The sequence below is a fragment of the Ischnura elegans genome, chromosome 6 (genome assembly GCF_921293095.1).
Source record: "Ischnura elegans chromosome 6, ioIscEleg1.1, whole genome shotgun sequence".
NCBI classification, from domain to species: Eukaryota; Metazoa; Arthropoda; class Insecta; order Odonata; family Coenagrionidae; genus Ischnura; species Ischnura elegans.
In genome coordinates this window covers 123282661-123309268 of record NC_060251.1, presented here as the reverse complement: position 1 = coordinate 123309268, position 26608 = coordinate 123282661, and the positions used below count along the sequence as shown (strand labels likewise).

The following is a 26608-nucleotide window of genomic DNA, read 5'->3' as shown; positions in this document are numbered from 1 at the left end:
ATATGCTTGGAAAAACTCAAAAGAGATGCATACCAATATTTTGTGATAAGCAAGGCATTTCCATAACTGACCCAAAAACAATTTCAAATAAAATTAATGAATTTCTGCTTGATCTCCCGAAAATTAGCCCAAGTAACTATGGTACAACTGACATCAATGATGGAAATGCTAATGACTCTTACCCCACTAATTCCTTATATCTATACCCCACTCATGAAAAAGAAGTATTTTCCTGCCTCCAAAAGTTAAATAAAAAACAATCTCCAGGAATTGATAACATTCAGCCAAATTTGGTCCTACAGAGCAAAGACTTAATCATTCAGCCATTAGTACTTTTAATTAACAAGTCTCTTGATACTGGAGTTTTCCCTAGTGAGTTGAAACAAAGTAAAGTAATACCTATTTACAAAAAAAAGGCACAAGTGATGATGTAACTAACTACAGACCCATATCGTTGTTGTCTGTATTTTCCAAATTATTTGAGCTTATTTATTACAATAGACTAATTGCCTTCTTGGATAAATTTAATATACTATCTGACTGTCAATGGGGATATAGAAAAGACAGATCAACAGAGAAAGCACTCCTCAACACCATGAACTTTGTGTCTAGCTCTCTGGACAATAATAAAAAAGTGTTAACTTTATTCCTAGACTTCTCCAAGGCATTTGATATGGTAGACCATGCAATACTCTAAAGTAAGTGTCAAAAAAATGAGGTATCAGAGGAGTAGCATTGAAATGGCTATCCTCATACTTATCTGATAGAGTACAAAAAGTTGAAATAACAGCAAAAACTGGGAAATGCTTGTCTGATCCTTATGAAATTACTGCAGGTGTTCCTCAGGGATCTAATAATAATAATTTAATAATATTTATTAACTTCATTGGGATAATACATCCATGAGTTTCGTCAAGTTAAAACAGCATAAAATGCTAACATATAATGAAATATGATACAGACGAGCTATACAAACACACAGCTATCAGTGGGATTGAGGTCATAGGTTATTACACAACACCAGTTAAAAACTCATTTAGATTGTAGTAGCTCTTTTCAATTAGCATATTTTTCAGTTTGGCTTTGAATTGGATTGATGAGGAAATGGAACGGATGGTGATAGGAATCTTATTGTACACAGTGGCAATGGAGTGGTATGGACCTTTTAAACAGACTCTGTAGGAGTATTGGAGGGTGTGTATGTTGCTTTTGGAGCGTGTGTTGTGATTGTGTAGGTTGGCGTTAACAGGGAAAAGATGAGGATTATTTCGAACAAACATGGCACAGGTAAGGATATAGATTGAGGGGAGAGTTAAGATGCTGGAATTTACAAAAAGTGGTCTGCCTGGTGTGCGAATGGGGACTCTATAGATAGCTTTAACAGCTTTCTTCTGGAGAGATCTATTTTAGGGCCCATCCTCTTCTTACTCTATGTAAATGATTTGCCCAAAATAACAAATTCATAAAATGTGAAAACAGTGCTATTTGCAGATGACACTAGCTTTGTAGTCACTGGTAAATCTATTGAGTGGCTATTTAAAGAGACTCAGCAGCTGCTAGAGAGGATTTGCAAATGGTGTCAAAACAATAAACTAAAACTTAATGCCAGTAAAACACAAGTTCTGCTGTTCAACCATATTGGTATAAATAATATGCCAGAATTAACTCTTAAAGATAACATTATCTCACTTGCCAGGGAAGTGAAATTTCTAGGCTTGTATGTGCAAAATAATGGAAGCTGGAGAATACATGTTTCAGAGTTGTGCTCTACTCTAAATTCTGTTCTCTATCAAATTAGGTTTCTTTATAACACTGTGTCTCAAGATGTTTTGAAAACTGTTTATTTTTCAAATTTTTACACTAGAGCTTCTTATGGAATAGTCCATTGGGGATCCTCCTCTAGCCTCCTCCAAAAAATTTTTTTAGTTAAAAAAAAGTTATTAGATGTATAATGGGTGTTTCACAAAGGACTTCGTGTTAACCACTAATGAGAGAACTAAGACTGTTAACTATTGCATCTATGTATATATATTGTGTAGCAATTTTGGTGAAAGAAAATATTCATAAATTCAATACTAATGAAGTAATTCACCCCTATGGCACAAGAAATGCATACAATATTCATGTAACTTTTCACAAAAAGAAGATATCTTCAAATAATCCTATGGTTATGGGTACTAAAATCTATAACTTACTACCTGACAGTGTGAAGTGTACAAAATCGACAAAAGTATTTTAAAAACTCTTAAAAGAATATCTGATAATGAAATGTTATTATACTGTAAATGAATTCTTTAGTGATGATCACAAAAAATGTTAAATTGAATCATTTTCTTTATGACCCATGTATACTGTGATGCTTTTGTACTTTGTATTTAAATAATTATGTTGTACTTTATATACTGACGAATCTGATACCTACATTTGTATGGTCTGCGGAGAATAAATTATTATTATTATAAACCAACCTCAAAGTGACAGAATTCTGGGGACAGGATGGATATTATTTAGAAGTAGAGAGGCTTAGACTATATCTTTCAGAGAAGTGAGCTTTTTGAAACTACGTGGTGAGAGAAAGTCCCTGGACATTTGACGGAGAGAGCAGAAGTGGAAAAGTTGAATGGGACTACTCACCAAGGCACCTTCCATGCAAGTGGCAAAATTATAGCCTCGGCCCATGATGAGCAGGGATTTATTCTGGAACAAATCTTCGGCCAGCTCCTTGACAGCTTCATCCAATTTCAGCACCTCCTTGATCTGATCGCCCAATTGGCACAAACCCTCAATGATCTGAAATATGTACATCAAAGATGAAACACAAATTACATACAGTAAGTACACTCTTAATAATCTCTTAAGTCACCTTTTGAGAAAATTCCAATCCTAGGGCCATGTGATTAAACACACACACACATTACACAAATCACTGCTGGGCAACATCCAAAATGCACGTATTTGAATTTATGATACATTTGCAGCATGTACTTTGCATCAGAAACACTATTTCTAAAAGTATTTTTTATTGTTTAACTATTCTACATTAAAAAAGATTTTTGTAATTCCAAAATGGTGCCAAATCAAAATTTGAATGAGTTTTAGTTTTACAAGTGTTGTTGCTTCTCTAGTCTCCACCAAACTTCAGATGTGCATGCACGCAAATGTCCTTTTTCACCTTTGCTTTCAGTGCATGTGGTACATTTAAAGGGAAATGCACAAGGGCTTTAGGTAGAGCTAGTGGGATGAATTCCTGATTAGTTTGCTTTTTCAGAAATATTTATTATTTTGGCCAACAATATTGCTTTAAATATAATTTTTGAGTTGCCTTAACAATAATAATTTCAATTAGTGATGGGTCGATTCCAAAATTTTAATGATTCCGATCCCGATTCATACATATCAATTCCGATTCTACCGATACCATTGATTCTGATGCCATAGGCTCCAAGAAAAATATCACTTAATTCCAGGCAATAAGACAACCACTTAAAAAATTATTACTCCGTGAAGGAATCAGTTGACAAAAGCATCTTTCATATCATCACTATGTAATTAAAATATAATACCCAAATTTCAAAACAGAACATACCTGAAAAGTGGTGTTACCTCATAGGTATTACTTTAGAATATTAGCACTCGTGTTTAATTTTAAAATAAAAGTATTTCCTTTAATATCTATCTTTTATTGTAAATATCTTATCATCATTAATAATGTCTCCCAAATTTAATCTCGTTTTACGGATTTTAAATTTTAGCTCAGAAAGCAAAGCATTTTCACTCAGTCTGGATCAAACCTGTTGCGTTTAACATCACATATTTTTCCTGCCAAACTAAAAAGTCTTTCATTGAACACAGTGGATGGCGGTATGGGAAGAAACTTTTTCCCAAATACTTTCAGCTCTGTGTAGGAGATGCAAGTCTTCCAGTATTTCCCAGGGAAGGAATTTGGTGGTGCATTCATCTATGATAAATAAGCTTCCACTTAGGCTTCAACAGTGTTTGCTACGGTGACTTTGGGTATTTTTCCAAGTGCATCAGTGTATCTTGACCATATACCTGTCACAGGCTCCCTAGTCTGCATTTGCTCCTCCGGAAGTGGTGTGCCACTTAGAATCTATACAGTGGAACCTTGATCTATCATTTTTCAGGGGGATGGATAAAAAAAAAAAAAAAAAAAAAACGATGAATGCGAGAATGTTGGGCTGGGTTGCCTATGTCCCAGGACACACATAATTTTGGCGTGTAATTATATGATATTCGTTTAAGGATTCAAACAAGATTTTAGCTGATCACAAGAATACTAGTACTTTACCAAGACACATAGGTCATTTTGTTGATTCGACTAATATTGCTTTCAAATATCCTGATGGAAAACGCCACCTCGCTAAAAAATGTTTGGTATACACTCGGCATTTACGCTATTATGGATTTCTCTCAGATGTAAAAATTTCGGATTTTGCCGTCATCACTGGATTCACAATCCAGTTTGAGAGGCAAGACGGTGAGACTGCGAGTCTTCAGAAAAATCACTCAGAGCAATTCACACCTGTTTTTCAAAGGTAGCGAGCGTGGGGACCTCATTCCATCATCTGCTTCCTTGTAGGGTACCTTTTAGTGACCACACATTGTTAGAGGTTGAAACAGAAACAGCGGCCGAGCAGGAACAGCAAGCGTCGGCTAAATTATTCGTTAACAACTTTTGTGGGCCAGAATCACTGATCACATCACACAACAAATTCGAATCCTTTGTCAACTATTTAATTACTTTTTATCCTTTAGGACTTTTCTGCTGATTTCAATTGCAGCTCCGGGTCTCTATTTTTTTGCGTAACAAACTCAGATCAATCATTAACTGCGCAATAATCTTATCTTTAGAGGATGGATCACGTTGTAGTTCAGAGCTTTTTAGTTGTACGGAGAACACTTGCACGCCGGGCACAGCCAGGTTTTTACGTCTTTTGAGGCCTTTATAAAAAACTTGGCTCAGCTTTTATGAAATAATAGCAAGCATGACAACCTTCACCACTTTTTTTTACACAGATAGGACACTTAATACTACTACTTTTGGAATTTATGATGTCATTCACATTTACTGTTGACTGTTCCGAAGCCATCTTGGATACTGTGCAGACAAGTGCTTCATAAAAGTTGATTAAAATTAATGTCTGAAATCGTTGCCTGTCCAACACAGTACATCTCAGCCAACTGCTTACCGCCAACTCCTTTATCGGATTGCTCTGCAATTTTTAATTTATACGTGAACGATAACAAACATGTTTTCTTTTAGAGGCCATGGTGAATGATAAAATGCACTCACTAACGCAACAACACTTAAAAGAGTGTCACAGTAGTAGGTCAAAGACATACTGACTGACTCAATCAGTGCATACAGGCAGTGGTGGATCTATAGGGGGGGGGGGGGGAAGGGGCCAAGGGGGGCTATACCCCCCCCCTCAATCCCCCTTGTCCCTATCCTGGACCCACCACTGCACACACGGAAGGTGAGGGAAGGAAGGAAGACGGACGGCAGCCAATAACAGAGCAGCACTCAGACTCACCCCACATCATCCACCTATCGCCTATCCTAGCTTTGCAGAGGGAAAAAGAGTAGCACTCAAAGGCAAGACCGTTATTTTGTAAATCTTACTAGTTATCAGGTTTATACATTTTTGGTTTATAGGTTTTACACATTTTTCAGTTAGTGATTCAGATAATCGGCGATTAAAATGGCTGGAGTTTGGATAATTGGAGTTTATTTATTTTAATAAGTAGTATTAAAAAAGACAGAGGTAGGGTATGTGCATAGTATTTTTAGAAAGTATTGTTAAACTGCAATTGCATTTTTGCAAAAATGAGAAATTTGTCTTTTGCATTTAAAATGCAATTTTAGTATTAATAGGAAAACAACTACAAAGTACTCAAAAAAGATGATCGACTTGAAAATGTCTAGGAGGTCTCGGATTTTCAGATGGAAGCAAAATTTAGCCCATGCGTTGGGAAAAAATCTAAAATCATAAAAATAGTGAGCCCTCAGTACCACATGTGACCTATCAAATTTTGTCTGCCACATACTATTCTTTGGCTCATCAAGATTAGGAAAAAAACAATCTCTGGATTTTGACTATAACATGAGCAAACAGCAAATGAGCAAAGATTTTATTTGTCATTTCTATTTTCTCACTCTCTTCCGCATGATTTTTAATGATTATACCCTCATTCCCAGAATGGTTGCTAACCTTACTGTGAGCAATGTTAACAACAAATAAGCATGCCCATTTTGTCTTAAATAAAGCAACTGCCACCAAAATTTTGCACTGGTCATGAAAACAATACTCTAAGTCACATGGCCTCATAATCTCTCAGCACTCTTTATTTGAATTGAGTTGATAGCACTCTTTATTTGAATAGAGATAATAAAATACAGTTAAAATGCATTTAGCCCATCTCTGAGCACCATGTCACTATTATTAAAATAAACTTTCTTTCCCACCACCAATTCAAATGTGAAAAGAAAAGTGAATTACTAATTGATACTTGAAGTCAGCAAAAACAAAATTGCAACAAAAGACAAAATTTTCACAAATTAATTTTATGAAAGAAAGTGACAAGCAATCCAAGCAAGCAAAGCATCAACAACAGCAATGCATGCCAAAACACCTTTGCCTCAAATTGAGACTGGAAAATCTTTGAAGAAAACATTTCCCTGATCAGATTGTACACATCTGTGCCATACAAACAGAAGGAGAAATTCAGAAAAGTCACCTCATGTCGGCGACTCTTGAGGGAGATCCTGTCTTCACTCATGACCAGGGCAAACATCACCATGGAAATGAACTGCGATGTGTACGCCTTTGTTGATGCCACACCAATCTCAGGGCCAGCGTTTATATGCACTCCACAGTGCGACTCTCGGCAGATGGAGCTGCCCACCGTGTTTGTGATGCCCACGATGAGAGCACCTCGCTGCTTGCAGTACCTCAGAGCCATCAGCGTGTCCGCCGTCTCACCTGCAATACCACACCATGCACGTTAAATCCATCATTTGATGTGTCTTGCACAGTTAACACCATGTACCTGATCAAGAACCAGGAGTGTGACAACATTAACATGCGTCATTTCATAAGAATCGTTTCCTTAGAAAATTAGGCCTAGGTAATTAATGGTCTGCATTTTTGATATTATTTTTGTAAATGGAGTTTGAGAGCAAGAAATAACATAAATATTCGTGAAAGACCATGGAAACATTCCTCTGAGCACAGTGATAGTGGTACCCACATCGCTTCTGCAACAACCTATACAATGCTGATGCTTACCTCTACATTACCACAGGGTAACTATAATTAAGCATTTAAAATACCCTTCCCCACCACAAAAGATTTTAACTACTGGCACTCTTCCACTATAGCTGTAACTGATTATAATACCAACGTATGCAAGCAGACGACGCTGAAATGCAACACCTAATTTGATTAATACTCATGATTGAGAACGTCATCAAGCTACATGCAATGCTATAAAATTTTAGGTGCACATGAACTTGTTAACTAGTAACCACTTTTGCTGTGATTACGATCATTTTTGCCGTATAATAGTTCACACATACTGAAGTTACGTATACAAATACACAGGGAACTTGCCCTCCAGGTTAGGTGGCGCCTCTACCGACCTCCATTGGAAACGACTTCATTAATTGACCAAGCTCGGGCAAAAACTTTCCACACCTTACCTTTTTCTAAGACTGTGGCCTTCACTCACAAGAAACCAGGAGATGTAATGACACTCATGTTAAATTATCAAACCTATCAAGGCATCTAGAGGGTCTGAGTTGAAGTGCACACTATTGTACATTAACTTACCTTCATCCATTACATAAATAAAAAGTTTAAATCGTTTTAAAAATAAAGTCTAAGAGTATTTATTAGAGAAGTGTTTTTATAGAGTAAAAGAGTATCTGTACTGTGAATTGTATCATTTTTTTAATGAAATTGTTTTCTTTTTTATGTCCTATATTCATACTTTCATTATGATTGCACCATGCATCCTTTGGGCAAATAAATTATTTATATTCAGTTTTTAACCCCTCAATGCCGTCATGCATACCCAGTACGCACACTTTAAATTTCATATGCTGCCATCATGCGTACCCAGTATATGCTTCTTGAACTTCTGTATCTAACATTTTTTCTCCGTCACATATTGTATTTTAAATTAAAACTAATTACTCTACATTTAAAAAAAATGGTTTTTTTTCCAATAAAATATTCATAGTGATTTTATGCCTTCAGATTTTTTTTTTTAAGTTTCGATGAAATTCCAATTGAAACCAGTAAGTTGACGAATTTGGTCTTGAAAATCAATGCCTTTCTTCAACTGCACCATCTTGAAAACTGCTGCCTATTCTGCTTGTGAGATGGCAAGAAGGGTCAGCTCCTTTAGCATGAGATATGATATCTTCCTTATTAGCTCACTTTCTCTCCATCTTCTCCTTGTGTGTCATCACCTCGAGCCCCGAGTGCATCTGTTCCACTTCGTTAGTCCTAAGAGAAGGGGCCATGCTCTTCTCTCTGCATTTATTTTTTCTTCTTTCGTGGACAGTAATCAACAAAGATAAGAGTCCCTCTAAACAGTCAGCATGTACTAGGGCTCCTTCAAGATATTTTATAGTCTTCTGATGGAGTTTTAAAACCACCCGTTTCAGTCCACTAGAACCATTCATTCTGTATGGTGTTCTTTGAGGCAGTATGTTGTAATTCTTGTCGGGTTTCTTCCCCAATAATAAAAAATACTTCTCCAGCCTCTCTCCAGTTGCCAGAGAGTAAACAAAGGTTTTGGAAAGAAAGATGTCTCGGAAATGGATAGGAGTGCTACAAGAAAGTTCATGGTTAGAGTTGGATGTGCCTCATCATTACGAGTAGCCTGCAAAATAAATTGGACGTAATTAGAGCCCAATATTTAAGGCACTCCTCCTCACTTTCACCTTTGCCTTCACTACTGTCATGTATGTCCGCTGCTTATACTCCACTGTTTGCTGCGTAGACACTCGCTAGGCATCGACTGGAGCCCTTCTCACATTCCGTCTTGAATTTAGTTCAAGCCCATACCTTACGATTCAGTGCTTCCATGACGAAAGACAGCCAGCCAGCCTCCCTTGTGGATAGATAACAAGGTAATTACACAATAACTTAATGCACAGAATCGCCAAATCGCCATTCAAATTGGCAATAGAGGAGCCATTTTGCCCTCAAATGGGCTCATGTGTTAAGTATGATACCATCTGTGATATCATGTTTACGTCTTCCCACCCAGTCGCTGACAACCGCAGTATTTTCCCCGACCTTTCCCCCCTCTGAAATTTAAAATTGTCTCTAAAATGAAACTTAAAAATGAACAATATTTCCTCTTTCTTTGAGTGACTTAATTCTAGTGATGGGTCGATTCCAAAATTTTATCGATTCCGATCCTGATTCCGATTCTGACATTTCGATTCCGATTCTACCGATACCGATTCCATCGATTCTGATGCCATAGGCTCCAAGAAAAATATGACTAAATTCCAGGCAACAAGAAAACCACTTTAAAAAATATCACTCTATAAAAGAGTCAGTAGACAAAAGCATCTTCCATATCATCACTATGTAATTAAAATATAATAGCTAAATTTCAAAACAGAAAATACCTGAAAAGTGGTGTTACATGATAGGTATTACTTTAGAATATTGGCACTCATAATATGTCGACCATATATATATGTATCCAAACTACAAGGGAGAGCCCTGAGTACAGAAATTTTCATAGCTGTAATAAAGATTACATACTACATATATGAATCATGTAATATTTGGCCCTTTCAAATTCTCAAGCAGAAAAACCAATTATTCTACATACTCAGCCAGCAGGTTTTGACATCTCCACGTTTCAGTATTACTGCCTACAGAAAATTGCCTTTTGCTACTCACTTGTGTGATTGAGCAAGTACTTTCCTGCCAAAATTGCAATATTATGGAGACTTTGGAATTTTTACTAAAAATTATATCAACGATTTTTTTGGATCTTGAATCTTCTTGGAATTCAAGTGGACGAAGCGAACGAACTAAAGAACTAAACTTTAGTTAGAAACTGTTGTCATCACCAACAAACCTACGCGGTTGCACCGGAGACATGGAGAAATTGGAACCTGAAAACCGCGGAAACCTACGTAGTCACAACTAAACTTTAGTTTTGTAGATCTAAAAAAATTCTATACTTCTCACGTCATTTAATCAACCTTAAAATCTCTTGCTTTTTTTAAGTTCAACAAAAAAACTAAACGCTACAAATTAATATCACATCGGACGGACGCAGTAATAAAAAAGGATAAAAGAGCCTTCTGGTGTGAAAACTCCCCCTTCTGCGCGACTCACCTCGGCGAAGGTGGAAAGGGAAAAAGGGTATCGGTTGTTGCCTTTCACGGAAACAGTTCATTTTTCTCTTTCTTAAGCATGCTGAAATAATCTCTTCACTTTACTTCAATACCCAGGGCATATTTCTTATGCGTGGGATAGTTCCGAAAAATATCCAATCTTTACCCGGACGGCACAGAATCCTCCGTATTTAATTCGTATGCAGATAATATCCATTGACAAAAAGCGACGGAGCGGTAGTCAATGGATACTATCTGCATAAGAATTAGATACGGAGGATTCTGTGCCGTCTGGGTAGTATTTTCACTTGAGTAATGCGCTAATTGTTCAAGTCAATCTATACATAATCCTTTTTAACATCCTCAGTTTAGTGTTTTAAGTCAATGAAGACGATTATCCATGCTTTAAACTACGATTTTCAAGGCTAATGTTTTTTTAAACTTGAGAAATCGGCCTCAGTTACCGAGCCTTAGAGTTCCGCGGCGTGTAGCTGAGCTTTGACGCGCGATTGAAAAATCGCTCTTGTTTCCTTCGTCGCAGACTTTTTTTCCAAGATTTTTAATTAGTACTCTTTAGAAATCTCTACTTTATATTGTGGTCAAATTTTCCGAGTTATATTTTTCGTAAACGAAAGATAATGTCTACTTTATGTCAAATTTCATGCGAAAAACGGGTCGGCCATTTTGCGTCGTAAAACCAGACAGATGAGAGTCAAAATCTTCAAAAGTAATTGAAAGTATAGGCAAAGCACCAGATCAAATGAATGTTTCGTTTTTTATTCCATAAAACTCATACCAACGCAAAACCACATGGATAAATTCAAAGATTTTTTGAGGAAAAACGATATCTCGCGTGGCATTGAAAAATTGGTCATGTTTGGGCCGTTGTATCTCACTAAAGGTTCGTAATTATGTAAAATGGCATATAAATCTATATCTGGTAATGATTTATGATTATTTACGCTACGTTTCAAGCCTCTATCCCCAAAAAGGTTATTTTGGACTTTATTCCAGCTTTTTCCGATTTCGGACCAGTGTGCGCCGGGTAGGAAGACGAACGGCCGCCGCGGCTGGCGTAAAGGTATTCGGCGCCCACGTCGACAACTATAGTGTATTCGGCAAGCTGAAACTACCAGGTCAAGGCATTGGAATGACTTATCGGCTTTAAAAACTGCATTATTACATGAGTTTCATGATAGCGCTTCCTTTCGGCAGATTGCTGGACCGACTAGCCTCGAAAGCTCTGTAACCTTAATTACTCGACTCGACATTCGTAATGCTACTCGAAACGCTCGGGTCGAGTACCAACTACTCGATCGACTTGAATTTTCGAGTACTCGCACATCCCTAGAAGATATGTATTTTGTCATTACGATTACGTGGCGCGAAAATTCAAATGCCTGTTGGAAACGCGGTCGTATATTTTGTTGTTTGAAGTACTGCTGGAATCGGAATCGATTTTTCACCGTGGCAAGTACTCGTTTTCGATTCCGGTTCTTGGTCGAGAATCGAGGAATCGAAGAATCGAGGAATCGAACCGACCCATCACTACTTAATTCTCATCCTTCCTCATATTCATATTTTAAAATGTTGATTTGTAAACGTGTGTCACAAGATTGCTTATTGCTTACCAAAGTTATTTCAAAACATTTCGTATAATCAAAACTTCTTATTATCGAATAGCGCCATGTATTTACCATAGGCTTTTTACTGGGGCTACAACTTCCTATTATCCTCCTTTGTGTAATCGAGAGCTTACTGTACCTATAAAAATTGGACCTCAAATCATTTCGCGTGCAGCAGGTCGAGGTAATATTTTTGAAGTATGCAACTCCATATGGACCCTTTGGACATGGCCATAACTCCTTAGACAATTTAGTACCAAGACTCACTGAAAGACATTTCCTAAGGAGAATTCCTGCAGCTGGGAAGAAATCAAAGCCCCAAGGATGTGGGCAGTTTGTGCCAAGCATGGGAAATGAAGAAACAGTGTGAACTGTTGTGAACAAAGTGCAGTGGGCTTATGCTTGCATTGCTTCGAACCATGTCACACAAAGCAAAATTACAATGGTAAAGTCATTTGAACATTTCAAAATGGATGTTTGAAACAACAGAACGTAAGTACCTATATGAAATGATTCGGCAATAATGGAAACAAAGTCAACTGGGTCAAGTCACGAATTATCATGTAGCCAAAACGGGTAATCCTATCGATAATATACAATTGGTTACGAAATTTTTAACCCTTTATCACTAAACTATATCATGTAATTATATTAAAAAAATGCATGGAATGTTAGAGATCTTGCAGCTTAATCGAAACAAAACTCAAATCTTTGAAAACTGAAAATTTATTCATTAGTTTGGAGAACGAGATACGTAAAACAATAAATATTTATTCAAATTGCTTAAAAAATTATCATGTAGTAGCTCATTATATTATGCAAGTTTAAAAAAAATTTCAGTGATACTGATCGAATACTATGAAAGTTATAAATTATTGAATGATAGCATGCCAAAACGGCAAAGTCATTTTAAATCTCATCTGTCTGCTGGGATGGGATTTAATTAAATGGCCAGCATGCTTGAGGGGTTAAGTAACATAGAAATAAAGTTCCTAACTCAAACCAAAAATTCTGGGCAATTTCCTGGGCCTGAAAATTTAAGAATGAGCCAGGATTTCGAGACTTTCCTGTGTTTTATTAGGATAATAAGGACACTACTGAGCAACAGGGCAACCCCACAAGGTCAGGAACATATTTCAGTTGATAGTAGTGTTGCCCCTACTCTGTTCACATCTGCACTTGATGCACAGGCGGACAAACACAATGGAGAGAGATTGGAATAACTAACACCACCTCAGCCGTACAAATCCTGCATGCATTCATACTACAGTGATTACAATTGTGCTTCCTGCAAGTGCCCAATGACTGAACTGTTATGGTATGCACTCCAGTGTACAATAGAAAACAAGTTTCATAATGGCACATTACCCTGTAATTACGCAATTGTATGTTATTATTTATGGCATTCACCAAGGAAAAAAAATTTGCAGCAGCTCTTTGTCTCAAACAGGAGGTCTGGTAACTTCCTGAATTTCCACTAGCCACTCCCACTTCCAGCATGTAAATGGTAATCAAGTCGCAGTGTTCTAATGTAGGCCTTACGACTGCCTGGACATGCATGCTCACTGACCAGACTGTGAGATGAAAAAGCAGACATCGTCACGGAAGATGGGCGTGTTTCGGTCAAGGAAGTCAGACGCCAGCTCCACCATGACAGGCAATTCCGTGAGTTCCTCCAGCAGCTGTCGCGTGGCTACAGCGCTGTGGTAGCTGGTGCCACAGCCAATTAGCATCAAACGCCGACATCTCTTGATTTCTGGAATGTAGTCCTGGAGGAGCAAATTATATGATGAAGAACATGAGTGTGATCCAATATAGAAGAATACCCAAAATTATGTAACTAACATGGGTAGTTCTGTAGTTGGGTGAAGAATACAGCCACTAGATGAGCATAGAGTATAAGGGCTGTATTCTCAGTCGACCCAACATAAGTGGTGGGGGGTGATTCCGTCGTCAAGTTCTCTTGATAATTTTCGGGTGTACAGTTAGGGCAACGGCTGAAGGTAAATAAACAATCGGTGTTGTCCGCCAGGTCCTATCGGTACCTTAATTATTGCTACAAATACTCTCATATCAAGCCAAAATTAGAACCTTATTTTCTTTAAATTACTTCAAAAGCGGTATGTACAAGATAGTAATAAGTACGGAGCGTATATGATCATTGATGTGTGAACTTACGTTGCATCATCAAGGTTCGTCATTCGCTTTCACCTTCCGTAGTTAAGTTTATCATGTGGCAAACAGTCGCATGAAAATACGTTTTCCATGGTTATAGGTAAACGAAGTATTGGTTTCCCAAAAGTATACCAAGTGCCAAATGTGAAAAATATTATTATATATTTGTAGAAACAAGGTGCATGTATACCACTATATTGTTCTTATTAGTTCAGTCAATTTTTTATTTAACTTGGTGGCTATAAAGTGGTAGTATTATTACCTTTCCACTGTGTTACTGTACATTTTAAAATGATTTGTGTGAGCTCGTCTCCCTTAATATGCATTACAACGTTGATTCTTTAATCAAAGAGATCAGCAGGCGATATTAGGGCTGGTTCGGGTACCCTACATCAAGTGGGGCCCGTTTAGTTCCAAAAACGGCCAAGTGTAGGGCTTGATGTGGCGTGTGTAGGGTAAGATCGGTTTATGTAGGGGCTGATGACGTATCCAGGGACGGTTGGCCCTACAGGGTCAACTAAGAATACATGCCTAAATCATTCTAAGATTAAGCCATTGTTGTCACAAAGAACTTTTGAGTCCATGAATGTCACTTGGCAACAGTAATGGATGCAGAAAATATTTGTATATAAGAAAAAAATATTTGTATAAACCTCAGTTTAAAAAAAATTGGCAGTCCTCAAATCTGGACCACAGGACTCCACTACCCATAATGAACACTGCAGCAAAATAAATAGTTTTTTCTTGTTATTACTGTTGAAGGAGTTTTGCAGTCATATGATATCATTATAAATTTGTGAATACATATTACTGTTGCTAAATTTTCAATCAGCAACAATTTTTTCCATAATAAAATACAAGCTCATTATTCAAAATGCCTAGTCTTGGATTCTTGCTTGCATGCAGATATTAGTCAACTTCCAATAGCCTGGGAGAAAAGCATATGGGGTTAAAAAATCATTAATACTTAGTAGCTCGTTTTTTTGAATCTGTTTATCAGAAAAAACTGTAGATATTGATGAATCATTGTCAATTTATTATGGTGAATTCCAATTGCATGTGATGTTTAGTATTCTCTTCTTGAGTCCAAGACCTAATTCATAAATACTAATAAAAATTCAAAAGAGGATACTGCCACTTTTAGGTAAAGATGCCTGCTTACTCTCTTATATCAGCCTCTATTTTGGAAATCGAGAATTTTTACCACTCCCCTGCGTGTACATGTATGCTGCAATTATTTAGAAAGCTGTAAAAAGGATGTGGGTAAACTCTTCTCGGGATTCCCACTGGGTTGATTTTTCCATAATGGCCAATATTTCAAGCCCCAAGTCAGAGCTTGAAATGTTGGCCATTGTGGAAAAATTAACCTGGTGGGAATCCCGAGAAGGGTTTACCCACATCATTCGCCACGAAAGCATAAAATCATATTTTGCAAAAAGAATATTTCTAATAATGCCACTAATGACAATTATCATCGTTATTAAAATAGAAGTGCTACAAGCCTCAACCTAACATTTATAAGAACAAAAATTTTGCAACTTGAACTAAAAACTTTGCTCTTTGAGTTATGCACGATGGCACATGGGCCTATTGTAATTTAATAAGCTTCCACTGGATGTTCAAAGAGTAAAGACCATGTCCCTCTTCAAATGCAAACTTTGTGACTTTCTAATCGAGCTCTTATTTTATTCTGTGACAAATTTTTTCATATGTTACATTTTTATACCTTACTCACACCTTGGCATGTCCTATATTTGTAACAAACAAATAACTGGACGAATAAAATTTTTATTATTTTTACTAGTACTTGAAAAACTTTACCGGCAGATATCTCTCTGGCCCATTCCTTGAGTTACTACGCTCAATTTCAGAGGCTGAGGCTGTTTGCTTGAATTGCTTCAACCATCTAAATTTTGACCCTACAATACTGCAATTTCAGCCATAAATGAAAGAAATACAGTGAGTCCTCATTTAACATCACTTACCGTTCCTGAAAAATGTGACGATAAACGAAATGACGTTAATCGAAACATAATATCCCATAAGAAACAATGTTTAAAGTGAATATCGGCTCCTAGACCTCACTATTCCTACGTGAAAAATTTTAGCGTATCATATCTGGGGCATTTTTTTATGATGGGAATGCCAAACTATGGCATAAATACGAGTTCCTGTCTTCATCGATGACAATAGCAGCAGTGACGTAAATCCTTCACCATTTTTGTATCTTCCAGCATTTGCTTTTCGGCTTCACTATGGTGGTCGCCCGGGCGAGCGTCGCCTGGGCATCATCATCGCTGAAACATCGTCGCAGTTACAGGAACCAAAATTATTGTGAACACGGTGAAAAAAGTGACGACAAAAACTACGAGTTCTGCACGGAAAAATTCCTTGAAATCACTTTTTAGGTTCCTGAAAACCATTATGTCAAGTAAAACCTTGCGCACCTACCCAAGGATTCATTTTGCAGAAAATTTGCTAAAACCGTAATCGCAATTAACAATAAACACACCATTTTACACTTCATTTAGGCTGACTGCATTACCGCCCAAAAAACGAACAATCTGCAATGCCCGCCGCTTCGCGTTTTTCCTCGCGCGAAATTTAAAATACTTGACGTTATCACGAAGCGAAGGCGCGATAAACAAATGACGATCTCAAAGTTTTCGTGACGTTATCGCGAAATGACGTTGAACGGGGTGACGTAGAACGAGGACTCACTGTAAAGTCCCTCAGGCATCCAATAATTATGAATGTTATATTGGCAGTAAGATGTAAATACTTCACGTTAGTCTCATCCTTTCATCAATTTTAGCAACACTTGTAGCATACTTCCACATTTTATCATTCTTTCTCTATCTTTAAGTTTTAATCTCCACCTCAATTTATTCCATAATTTTTATTCTCAACCAAGGTTAACCAATTTAGAACAAAAAAATTGCCCCAAATTTTCCGTGAGGGGATATCTAGATTTCCATGCTACACATTTTTTTGTGATTTTGACATATGTACCCAATTATTGCTAAGACAATACTAAGGCAAATAAACACAGAGACACAAAAAAAAAGAAACACTCACATTGAATAAATAAACTCGAAGCTATCGAAGCACTTCTGGCTTCTTCCTCAGCTGAAGTATGAATGGTGAGGAAAGGAGAGGGTTGGAAAAGGGAAAAGAGGGGTAAGGGGAGAGGTGCAAACATACATATAAATTCAGTGGTACCACTGAATTTATATGTGTATATATATATATATATTACATTGATTGAATTTTCACCTTTATTCCTCCTAGCGTGACAGTCTTGCTCTGGAAATTCAACCGGCCCCTCATTGTGTTCACCACAGACTCGGGTTGCTCAAAGATTTCCTTCTGCATGAAAGAGCTGAAGTTGCCTGCATAATGGAATAGTTCAAATGACAGGAGAAAAGAAACCAACGCATTTGCTAAAAATTAATTAATTTGAGGAGGTGTGAAACAAAAAATTAAATAAAAAATTAATTTAGGTAACAAGTTACACATAAATTTAAATACCATGTTTACTTTCCAAGATTTTATATTTCCCTTATCTCTTCAATTTTAACTACTTTTCCCTACTACTTGAACATTTGTTTGGAGTAGGTAACCATGAAAAACACCACAGTAGGACATCATAATATCAATGAAATTTGACTGAAAATATATGCAAAATGTTGGCAAAATGACGGAAAACTTCAAAAGAAATCAAGAGCCAGGAAACATAAGACAGCAGGTATTCTCAGACTGTAATTATGTTTAAAGATATCTAACAGTTTAGTGAATTCTAAGTAGAGACTAAGACATAAGTATTTTTTTTGGCATATTAAGACCAGTATATTTAGCAAGTAACACAAAAATTAACAATTTCCAACAGATTACATTTAAATTAGAGATGGGTCAAATAGCAGATTTCTCGAACTTGAATATCGAATTCGAATATTTAATCATTGCTCGAATATTCGAATACCTCGAATTTCGAATACCTCGAATACTAAACGATGAATGCTGGAATGTTTGACTCGGTTGCATGTGCAGAAGGCAACACAAGATTTTGGGGAGTAATTTTGATTTCCTTTAAAGGATTCGAACAGGAATTTAGCTGATTAATGGAATATTTTAATTTTATGGAAACAATTGGGCATACAATTAATTCAACTAACATCGCTTTACCCCCACTACTGCTGCCAAGTGCTAGCTGACAATCTGAGGCATTTTGCAAATAACAAGCTCTTCTCCACCGGATTTTCTTCAATTATTTTCAGTCCATTTTCGGAAGTTTTCACGAGATAAGAAGATGAATTGGAATTGCTATCAGGGAGAAACCAAATATGTATCCTGAAAAAATATCCCTTCATCTGGGACTGTAACAATAAAGATTTGTAGCACCACTCATAAATTGTAACTTGATAATGTTTACGGAAAAAAAATACCGCATCAACTTCCGTGAGGCTCTGCTGCTCATATCGAGTCTCGCCAGAATGCCAAGTCTCTGTCCTATTTTGAAATTTATTTCTTCGCGTAAAATGCTTAAATAAAGTCAGAAATGCGTCGCGTTTGGTCTTGTTCTTTTTTAAATTACGCGCACATTACTAATATTTCAATCCAACAAAGGTGTAATATCAATTGCCAAAAGTCATTGTTAGGCACCTTTTGGGCTAATAGGTGATTCATGCAGCAGTTGACCTCCAGAAACTCGAAACTTAGAAGCAGGCAGGCTGAAAAAGGTCAGTGGCTGAGAAAAGGGGGGGGGGGGGGAACCCATTTGTTTTGCTCTCCTGTAACTTGATATTTTTTTCAAAGCTAAGGTCTTCGTAATATGATCCCTGCGCTTGCTGGGACCTTGACCTTTTTTTATTTCGGAGAAGAGGAAAGCCTCAGAGCTAGTGCTGAATGGGTGGGGTTACCGGATCTTGGGAAATGCGCTAATGTAAGTATCCCACGGTACTCATGCAGCAGTTGACCTCCAGAAATGGGGAACTTCGAAGCAGGTAGCCAGGAAAAGGTCAGTTGGTGAGAAAAGGGGGGAGGATGTGAAACACGTTTCAATTGTTCTCTTGTAACTTGATATTTTTTTCGAAGCTAAGGTCTTCGTAATATGATCCCTGCGCGAGCGAGGACCTTTTATTTGATTTCTGAGAAGAGGAAAGCATCAGAGTGGGTGAGGCGACTGCTGAATGGAGGGGGATAGCAGATCGTGGGAAATGCACCAATGTTACTATCCCACGGCACTGAGTTTCTCCCTATGGTAGTTTCATCTCCTGGAAAAGATTCAAACTAAGTGCCTGTCCTTATTAGCCATAAATGACACATGGTAGACACGCGAGCTGGGGCCTTTTGTTTGATTTCGAAGAGGAGGAAAGCGTCGGCGGAGGGGCCGAGGGCTGATGGATGGAGGGGGAAGCGGATTTTGGGAATTGTGCTACGTAGTTACTATCCCACGGCACTGAGGTTTTCCTGGTGGGGGAAACCGGGGATTTTCGGATTTTTTCACCCGGATCAATTTAGGTTCCCCAAGTCGAACTCTTTTCACCGCTCTAACCCACGCATTTGATGTAGTTCGTCAACTTGCCTAAAACGGCGCTGCATGCACTAAAAGACTAGAGTTCTCTACATTTTTCCGAGTCTACTACCAACGGCGTGCGTGCGACGGTGTACGACGCGAAATTCAAAGTATTCGAGGCGGTACTTTTCGCATAACTATTCGAGACCTCGAATATCGAATACTTCCTAGTATTCGAGGTATTCGAGTATTCGCGGATACTATTCGCACATCTCTAATTTAAATCAAATAATTGCTTATTTAAATTCAATTCAAAATGGTAACAGTTTCTTTAAAAAAATGTAATTAATATTTACTTAAAAAAAAGTCTTTACGACACATGAAAATATTTTGTTTTGGATGAAATATGATCTATTGAATTTCACATAAAAATGCCCCCTTTATGAGAAAAACTAAGCTGGTGTTATATTTGACCGACGTTAAATTAAATATTATCTGTCTAAACATTGCAGTAGAGCCTGAGAATAATCCACAAGCAAACACCTGTGAAGATACACCAAGGCACGATCACACAAACGCAACCATTAATCACCGTGTAGAGAATATGAACTATTTATTTATATTAAGACAACCAGCCAACCATAAAAAATCAATTTTTCTTTCAATGACTTTTGTGTTGCTCTATGACACACCAATTTAACAAGAATTGCTGCACCAACCTTCTCCTTATTGTCATTGTGCAGGAGAGCATTTGAAAGTGAAATCCACTAGGATATAGATGATCAAAGCAACAGCAAACATGCTCACACAAGCAGTACGTAAAACACACTAGCACCAGAACTTTTTTAATCACTTCAGTCTCCACAAGTCACATACACTTCCCAGATGCATGAAAACTTTTGAGAGGGAGCATCACATAACATCTTGACTTTTAATGAGGGGGCTCTTTTTCAAGGATCCCTACAAAATCTCGGCCTTCCCAAAAGTTTTCACTAATCAAGCCCACTGGGGAATTTGGCAGTCCTTGGGGGTAATGATGGCATCACACACAAAACAAAACTATGAACTCTTTCAACTCAATCTCAATCATCTCCCCTCATACAATAGGATGGGATACAACGAAGCCGTATGCATGTTAGGCCAACATTTTATGGTATTGTAAATCAAGCCACTTCTTCAAAACCTGATAACTTGGCAAGTGGTGAGCAGCCTAAGAAGAACCACTCACTCTCTAAGTGTGTTATGCACTTGCTAGCCAATAGAAATAAAATCATCATCATTACTATTATTATTATTTTTACAATTACATTTATCCGGAAACACACAGACAGCACTCACTCTGATGCGCATGCATTAATGGATCGACAAAGTTGTTGAGAGCAAAGTAGGAGCATGGCCTCATAGGTCAAAGATGGGGAATGGGCTCATAAGACTTGAGACTTTCCAATACAATTACATAGCTGCATTCATGTGTACATGGCAAACAAAAATTAATTTTTGAGAGACAGCTCCTCAAAGCAAACAATCCACAATGCAAGAACAAGGGAAGTACATGCATTATTTTTCACTCCATTTCATTTGACATAATTTTTGGAGATGAGGATGAGGAGAATACTCCTAGCCCATCAGGGTAGAACTTGTAGCCTTAACTAGCATCAACAGCAAAACAGTATGCATGCATCCACTACTTTTGGGATGTCTCTGGAAATATGCCGTATAAGCGTGTGTAAGAGGCGCACCCCTATTTTGAGCATCGGAGCTATGAAGAAAAAAATTTTGCGGCATTTTTTTTCATACTATCGCGCGGTGTTGCAGACGTACGCCTGGAATTTAGACAGTTATCGAACTTTTTTTTTTAATATGAATTGAAAGAGGAAATTTTGTTAACTGCGGCTGTAATAGCGGCATAAGAGGGAGTAGAAAGAGTTCCAATCCTCTCTTCGCATACGCCGTTGCTCTACGATGCTTGTCCTATTCACGAAGAATTTTGTTTAAATGCTCTCGCAAGAGTATTGCAATAGAATTGCAGCCATGGAAAATTTTAAGGCAAAACACGACAGGCACATAGCATGAACCTTCCCAAGAGATAGGACAACAATCGGGGCAATCTCAGCGCCGTAGGATAATAACCACGTCGTAGATTTAACGGAACCACACTCGGCCCTCCATCAGCCAATGCCTCTGCCGTTTTTTTTTCCTTTCCGAGACCCCACAGGAAAATAGGAAAACCTCAAGTTACAGGGGAACAATGGAAACGTGTTTCATCCCTACCCCGTCTCACCAACTGACCTTGATCGATCTCCCAGTTTATGGAGGCCAAATGCTAGGTGAGTCATCTACTGAGCCCGAAGATATCTCGATAGCTTTCAATAAATGTATGACACGCACGAGGTTCAAAAAAAGAAAGAGATCTAACGCGATGCATATCTTACAGAATCCCATCTATATACAGCCCTTGTGGTGACTGACTCATGGATACAAATTCCCGACCACTTCCAGAAGTGCTGGAGAGCTGAAATTTGGCACGCGTGCGGAGAACCCGAAATGATCCGGAGGAAAAATCCGAAAACCGGAAGTTTCCGCCACGTGTCGTCGCTAGGACGACAAAATGGCCGAAATCGCGCCTTTTCCGGGGACATTCTTTCTGTTTTTATTTTACTGCGCGCGAACCATGCGTGTTACATGAATCGTTAATGCATGTTTTGAAAGCTGATAAACGTGGTCACGTGCTTATGTAATAGTATTAGTTTCTTTTTAATAAAATGACTGCCAAAATGGCGTCTAAATTTTGGTTTTTCGAAAATAATTTCATTCCTTCCGCTCCCCTCGACTTAATTTCGAGTGTAGGATAACGAAAATGATTATTATATATGCTCATAACATCGTCTACGAAATGTAGGCAACAATTTTCTTTCGTCGTCCTTGGTTACTCAGAAAAAAATTAAAATATACCGAAAATTACCGAAAATTACGATTTCCAAAAGATTAACACAGGATTATGTAAATTTTAACCTGATCGATTTCTTTCAAACTTAGTATTTGCATACACGTATGCATTGACTTTCAGAAAAAATAAACATTTAATAAATTATTTAATCGATATAACGGCAAAAAAATGAAAATGGCGGGAACTACTAATTTTTTCCGGGGAGAGATTTATTATTTATTGTATTACTCTCGAAATATGGATGCCATAGGGACAACTTCTCTTACATATGATAGTAAATGGATGTGATCATATAACATCATCATCTTAAACCCCCTGAAACCCCCTACAAAATTAAAATTTGCATATAAGTAGCCTTTTCGGGTACTTTTCGCCACAATTCCGCCGCTTTTCCAACCCTTACCACTCATCGCTACGGAATTGATATGGGCGATTGATGACCATTGGCAGTACAAACCTATAAACCCCCAGTAAACCCTCCTACACCCCAAAAAAATTAAATTTTGCACATAAGTCTACTTTTTGGGTACATTTAGTGACTACTCCACCGCTGGTTCTTACCCCAACGACTCATCCCTACGTAATTTCTGTGAACGGATGGTGACCGCAGGGAGTACACACATAAACCCCCGGTATCCCCGTGAAATCCCCCCAAATGTTAAATGTGCCATTAAGTCTCCTATTTGGGAACTTCTCGCAAACATTACGCCGCACTACCCGTCCCCTCTGAGCTCTAGATCCGGAATATTTGGTGAGGGCGAGCCACCGTAAACCATACGGGAAAAAATATCAGAAAACCCCCGATCACCTCTTGGAACCTCGCCGAAAAAAAAATTTTTAATGTCGCCTTTCCGAGTACTTTGTTACAATTTAGCCGGTGCCCCTTCTACTTATTAAAACCCCCGATAACCCCGTGAAACATCCCTAAACAATTCTCTAATAAGTAGCCTCTCCGGGTAAAGGAATCGTCAGAACTCCGCCACTGTTGCGGACCCCTAGGACTTATCGGCACGGAATTTATAAGGACGATTTGTTTCGTTCAACACAAGTATAAATCCCCCGGTATTCCGTTGGAACCCCCCGCAAAAAAAATGAAAAACTTGACATTAAGTGTTCTTTTATGGGTACTTGTCGCCACTATTACGCCGCATTACACTACCCTTTACAATCATCGCTACATGATCACTGTGGACGATCAGTGACCGCATGTATAACACATTAATACCCCCCAATCCCCCTGGGCACCCCTCTCGGTGGAGAAGACCATGTATTACGACTAAGCGGAGCAGCCGCGGGGGGCTCCTCATCCCCAAGGCGGCGAAGCCGCCCCACAACGAGCTTAAGTAACCCTCGGGCGGCGAAGCCGCCCCGACGTTCAAGCGGCGCAGCCGCTGTGGGCTCCCTCCACCCCTGGGCGGCAAAGCCGCCCCTTAAACAAATAACGGTGAAACAGTTCCGAAATGCCCTTGCCCTCTGGGCGGCTATGCCGACCCCAGCCGAGGAACGGCGAAGACGTTCTGAGAATTAAGCGGGGTAGCCCCGGCGGGGCACACTTAACCCCTGGGTGGCGAAGCCGCCTCTCAACGAGGAACGGCGAAGCCGTTCCGAGGAATGGGTGGGCCGCTTTCCTACCCCCTGGCCGGCGAAGCCGGCCCCTAGCTTTTTCTGGTGAGGTTATTCAAACTAAAATTCTTCAAACGACCACAAATGTAAACGGCGAAGCCGGAACCGGGGTTTTTAAGGGGCGGAGCCCCTTAACGAGCGCGCGGAGCGTGCGAGTTTAAGTTTTTAAAGCTCTAATTGTTTGACACGACGATTTATAGTTACAACAAGGCTACTAATATTCAAAATAGTCCAAACAGGACAATTTCGGAGGAAACAAGCGTAGCATAAGCGCATTAAAACAAGACGAGACGGACTGGAAACTTAAGGCAACGCAAACTGCGTATATCACATTTGCTGCACCTTCGCCCCTTCGCTTTGAAGGCAACGACGTCACATGCAAGATCGGACGTGTTCTTCCCGTGCTCCTTCGCTCATAGCCTCGTAGCTTGAAATACGGAGGGGAGGGAGCGCACTCCCTGGACCTCTCCTTCCGCGCCCTTCACTTATAAGCATTTCTGATTTCTTCCATCCACAATTTAGTCCAACTATGAACACACTTGTTCGAATTTTTAAAAGCGCAGGTTTTGACACCAATATAATTTTCAGTTGCAATAATCCTGATATTAGCGTCTGACGATGATTTTTGGAAAATCAGGTACTCAGCGTAATGGAAATTACTCGGCAAGACAGATATTGACTATTGACAAGGTATGTCATTTAAAAATACGCGTTTCTCTACATTTGACAACCGATTGCTATATGCAGTATAAATTCCGCGGGATGCCCACACGTGGCAGTAAATTTAGCGCGCCCTCCGGAGCGAAAAACCCCCGCGCGATGTTTTCCATGTTCACCTCTGGGGTACCGACGTGACGGCGCGATGCTAACAAGAAAAGCAAACAGGAGCATTTTAAAAATACGTCACTAAGGAAGAAACTCTCCTGCCTGCCGCTTGTTTTTGACTCAGGGTTTCAGATGACTGACTCACACTGAAAACCAAGGCCACTCAGTTCCCCTTGGACTTGCGACCGGTGAAGGGGAGGGGGGAAGATAAGAAGTTTGTGTAAGAGGCGGACCCTCATTTTCGGCCGCAATTTCAGCGAAAAAAGGTGCGCCTCTTACACGCGCTAATACGGTATTACCAAGGACAAAAGTGAAGACTTTGCAAGGAATGGAATACTTCACCGCAGACAATAATTCACTTCTGACTGTTTCTACTTCAAAGAATCCTACACTCTAGAAACAACTTTCCCATAGGTGGACAAACCTTTCATTATCTGCTGTATTTCCATCTTGAGTGTAGTGATTTCTCGAAGGTGTGGGTCGTCAAGTGAGCGCTTGAGGCGGTGGATACTCAGTGTACCTTCTTTCACGGCTGCCACGTCATCATCCTGCAATAGCAGAGTCAATCTCTCAGAGCACAGTCTTCATTCACAGGAAAGAGAAATAATTCAGTGGGCTATGATACATTAAAACACAAAGCCTCAAAAAGATAGTAATGATTGATGATAATAAGGCGCAGATGCACTGTGCTAAAATGAAGCCTGGAGAGCAATAAATTTCATGTTTTCCCTTCCTAGCATTCAAACTTCCTAATATTAGTGAGCAGAGTTGTATGAGCTGAAGCTTACTGACCAAGTTTTGGTGGTAACGGTAGAATAGAAAGAATTAGGCAACTCTAGGGATCAGTACATCATTCTCACCAGGACCCATGCTCCAATGCAGCTGGGCTACAAAATATCTTTAGTGAGGTCCTACTCTCAGTATTCTTGGTGTGTTTACTTACCAAAGTGAGAATACCCTGAGACAAAGATCTGAATGATAGTTGAAGATGGAAAAAATTAAAATCTCCGAAAGTAGTTTTCTCAATTGATAGTGTGCTCCTGCTCTTAGTATAACCTTTGGCTGGTTAACATGCACTCTTTCATGCTAATGATTGCTAAATCAATAGGCATTTTATATTTTACTATCACATATTATTTTTTCACGCATTCAATTGGCATTCCGAGATTTTTTTGCAATGCAGTCAGCCATAGCCATAGAGTGTTCTATTTATTACAAACTCATGAAATAAATATAGCATTACTTTCATCTTTTTACATTCACATGATACCCATTATTTCTCCATTGTAACTGTCATGTTCCTCTTGCCTCATCTTTGTTCCTTTGAGTCCCTAACCTCAAGCTTTCTGTTCAGTGATAGATGATCATGGAGGAGTTCATCAGGGGGGCAAGACCCCCAGTATGGGCCCCCCAATATTCATACAATATTATTGAATGAAAATTAGATATTAGGTAATATCCAAGTTGGATATTATATAGATGGCATTTGGCGGCAACTTCGG

The 26608-nt window shown here is 38.7% G+C and overlaps 1 protein-coding gene across 5 annotated transcripts in view; it reads right to left on the bottom strand.

The window, feature by feature from the left end:
• Window positions 1–26608, bottom strand: part of LOC124160098 (glutamine--fructose-6-phosphate aminotransferase [isomerizing] 2) — a 157001-nt gene that overhangs the window by 21726 nt on the left and 108667 nt on the right. For all 5 annotated transcript variants that reach the window (XM_046535822.1, XM_046535824.1, XM_046535823.1 and 2 more), the window contains 5 exons: window positions 25531–25654; window positions 17473–17588; window positions 13592–13790; window positions 6760–7004; window positions 2635–2790 (listed from right to left, as the gene is read on the bottom strand). In XM_046535822.1, the coding sequence (XP_046391778.1) occupies window positions 2635–2790; window positions 6760–7004; window positions 13592–13790; window positions 17473–17588; window positions 25531–25654 (840 nt within the window). The remainder of the gene's footprint in view (window positions 1–2634; window positions 2791–6759; window positions 7005–13591; window positions 13791–17472; window positions 17589–25530; window positions 25655–26608) is intronic.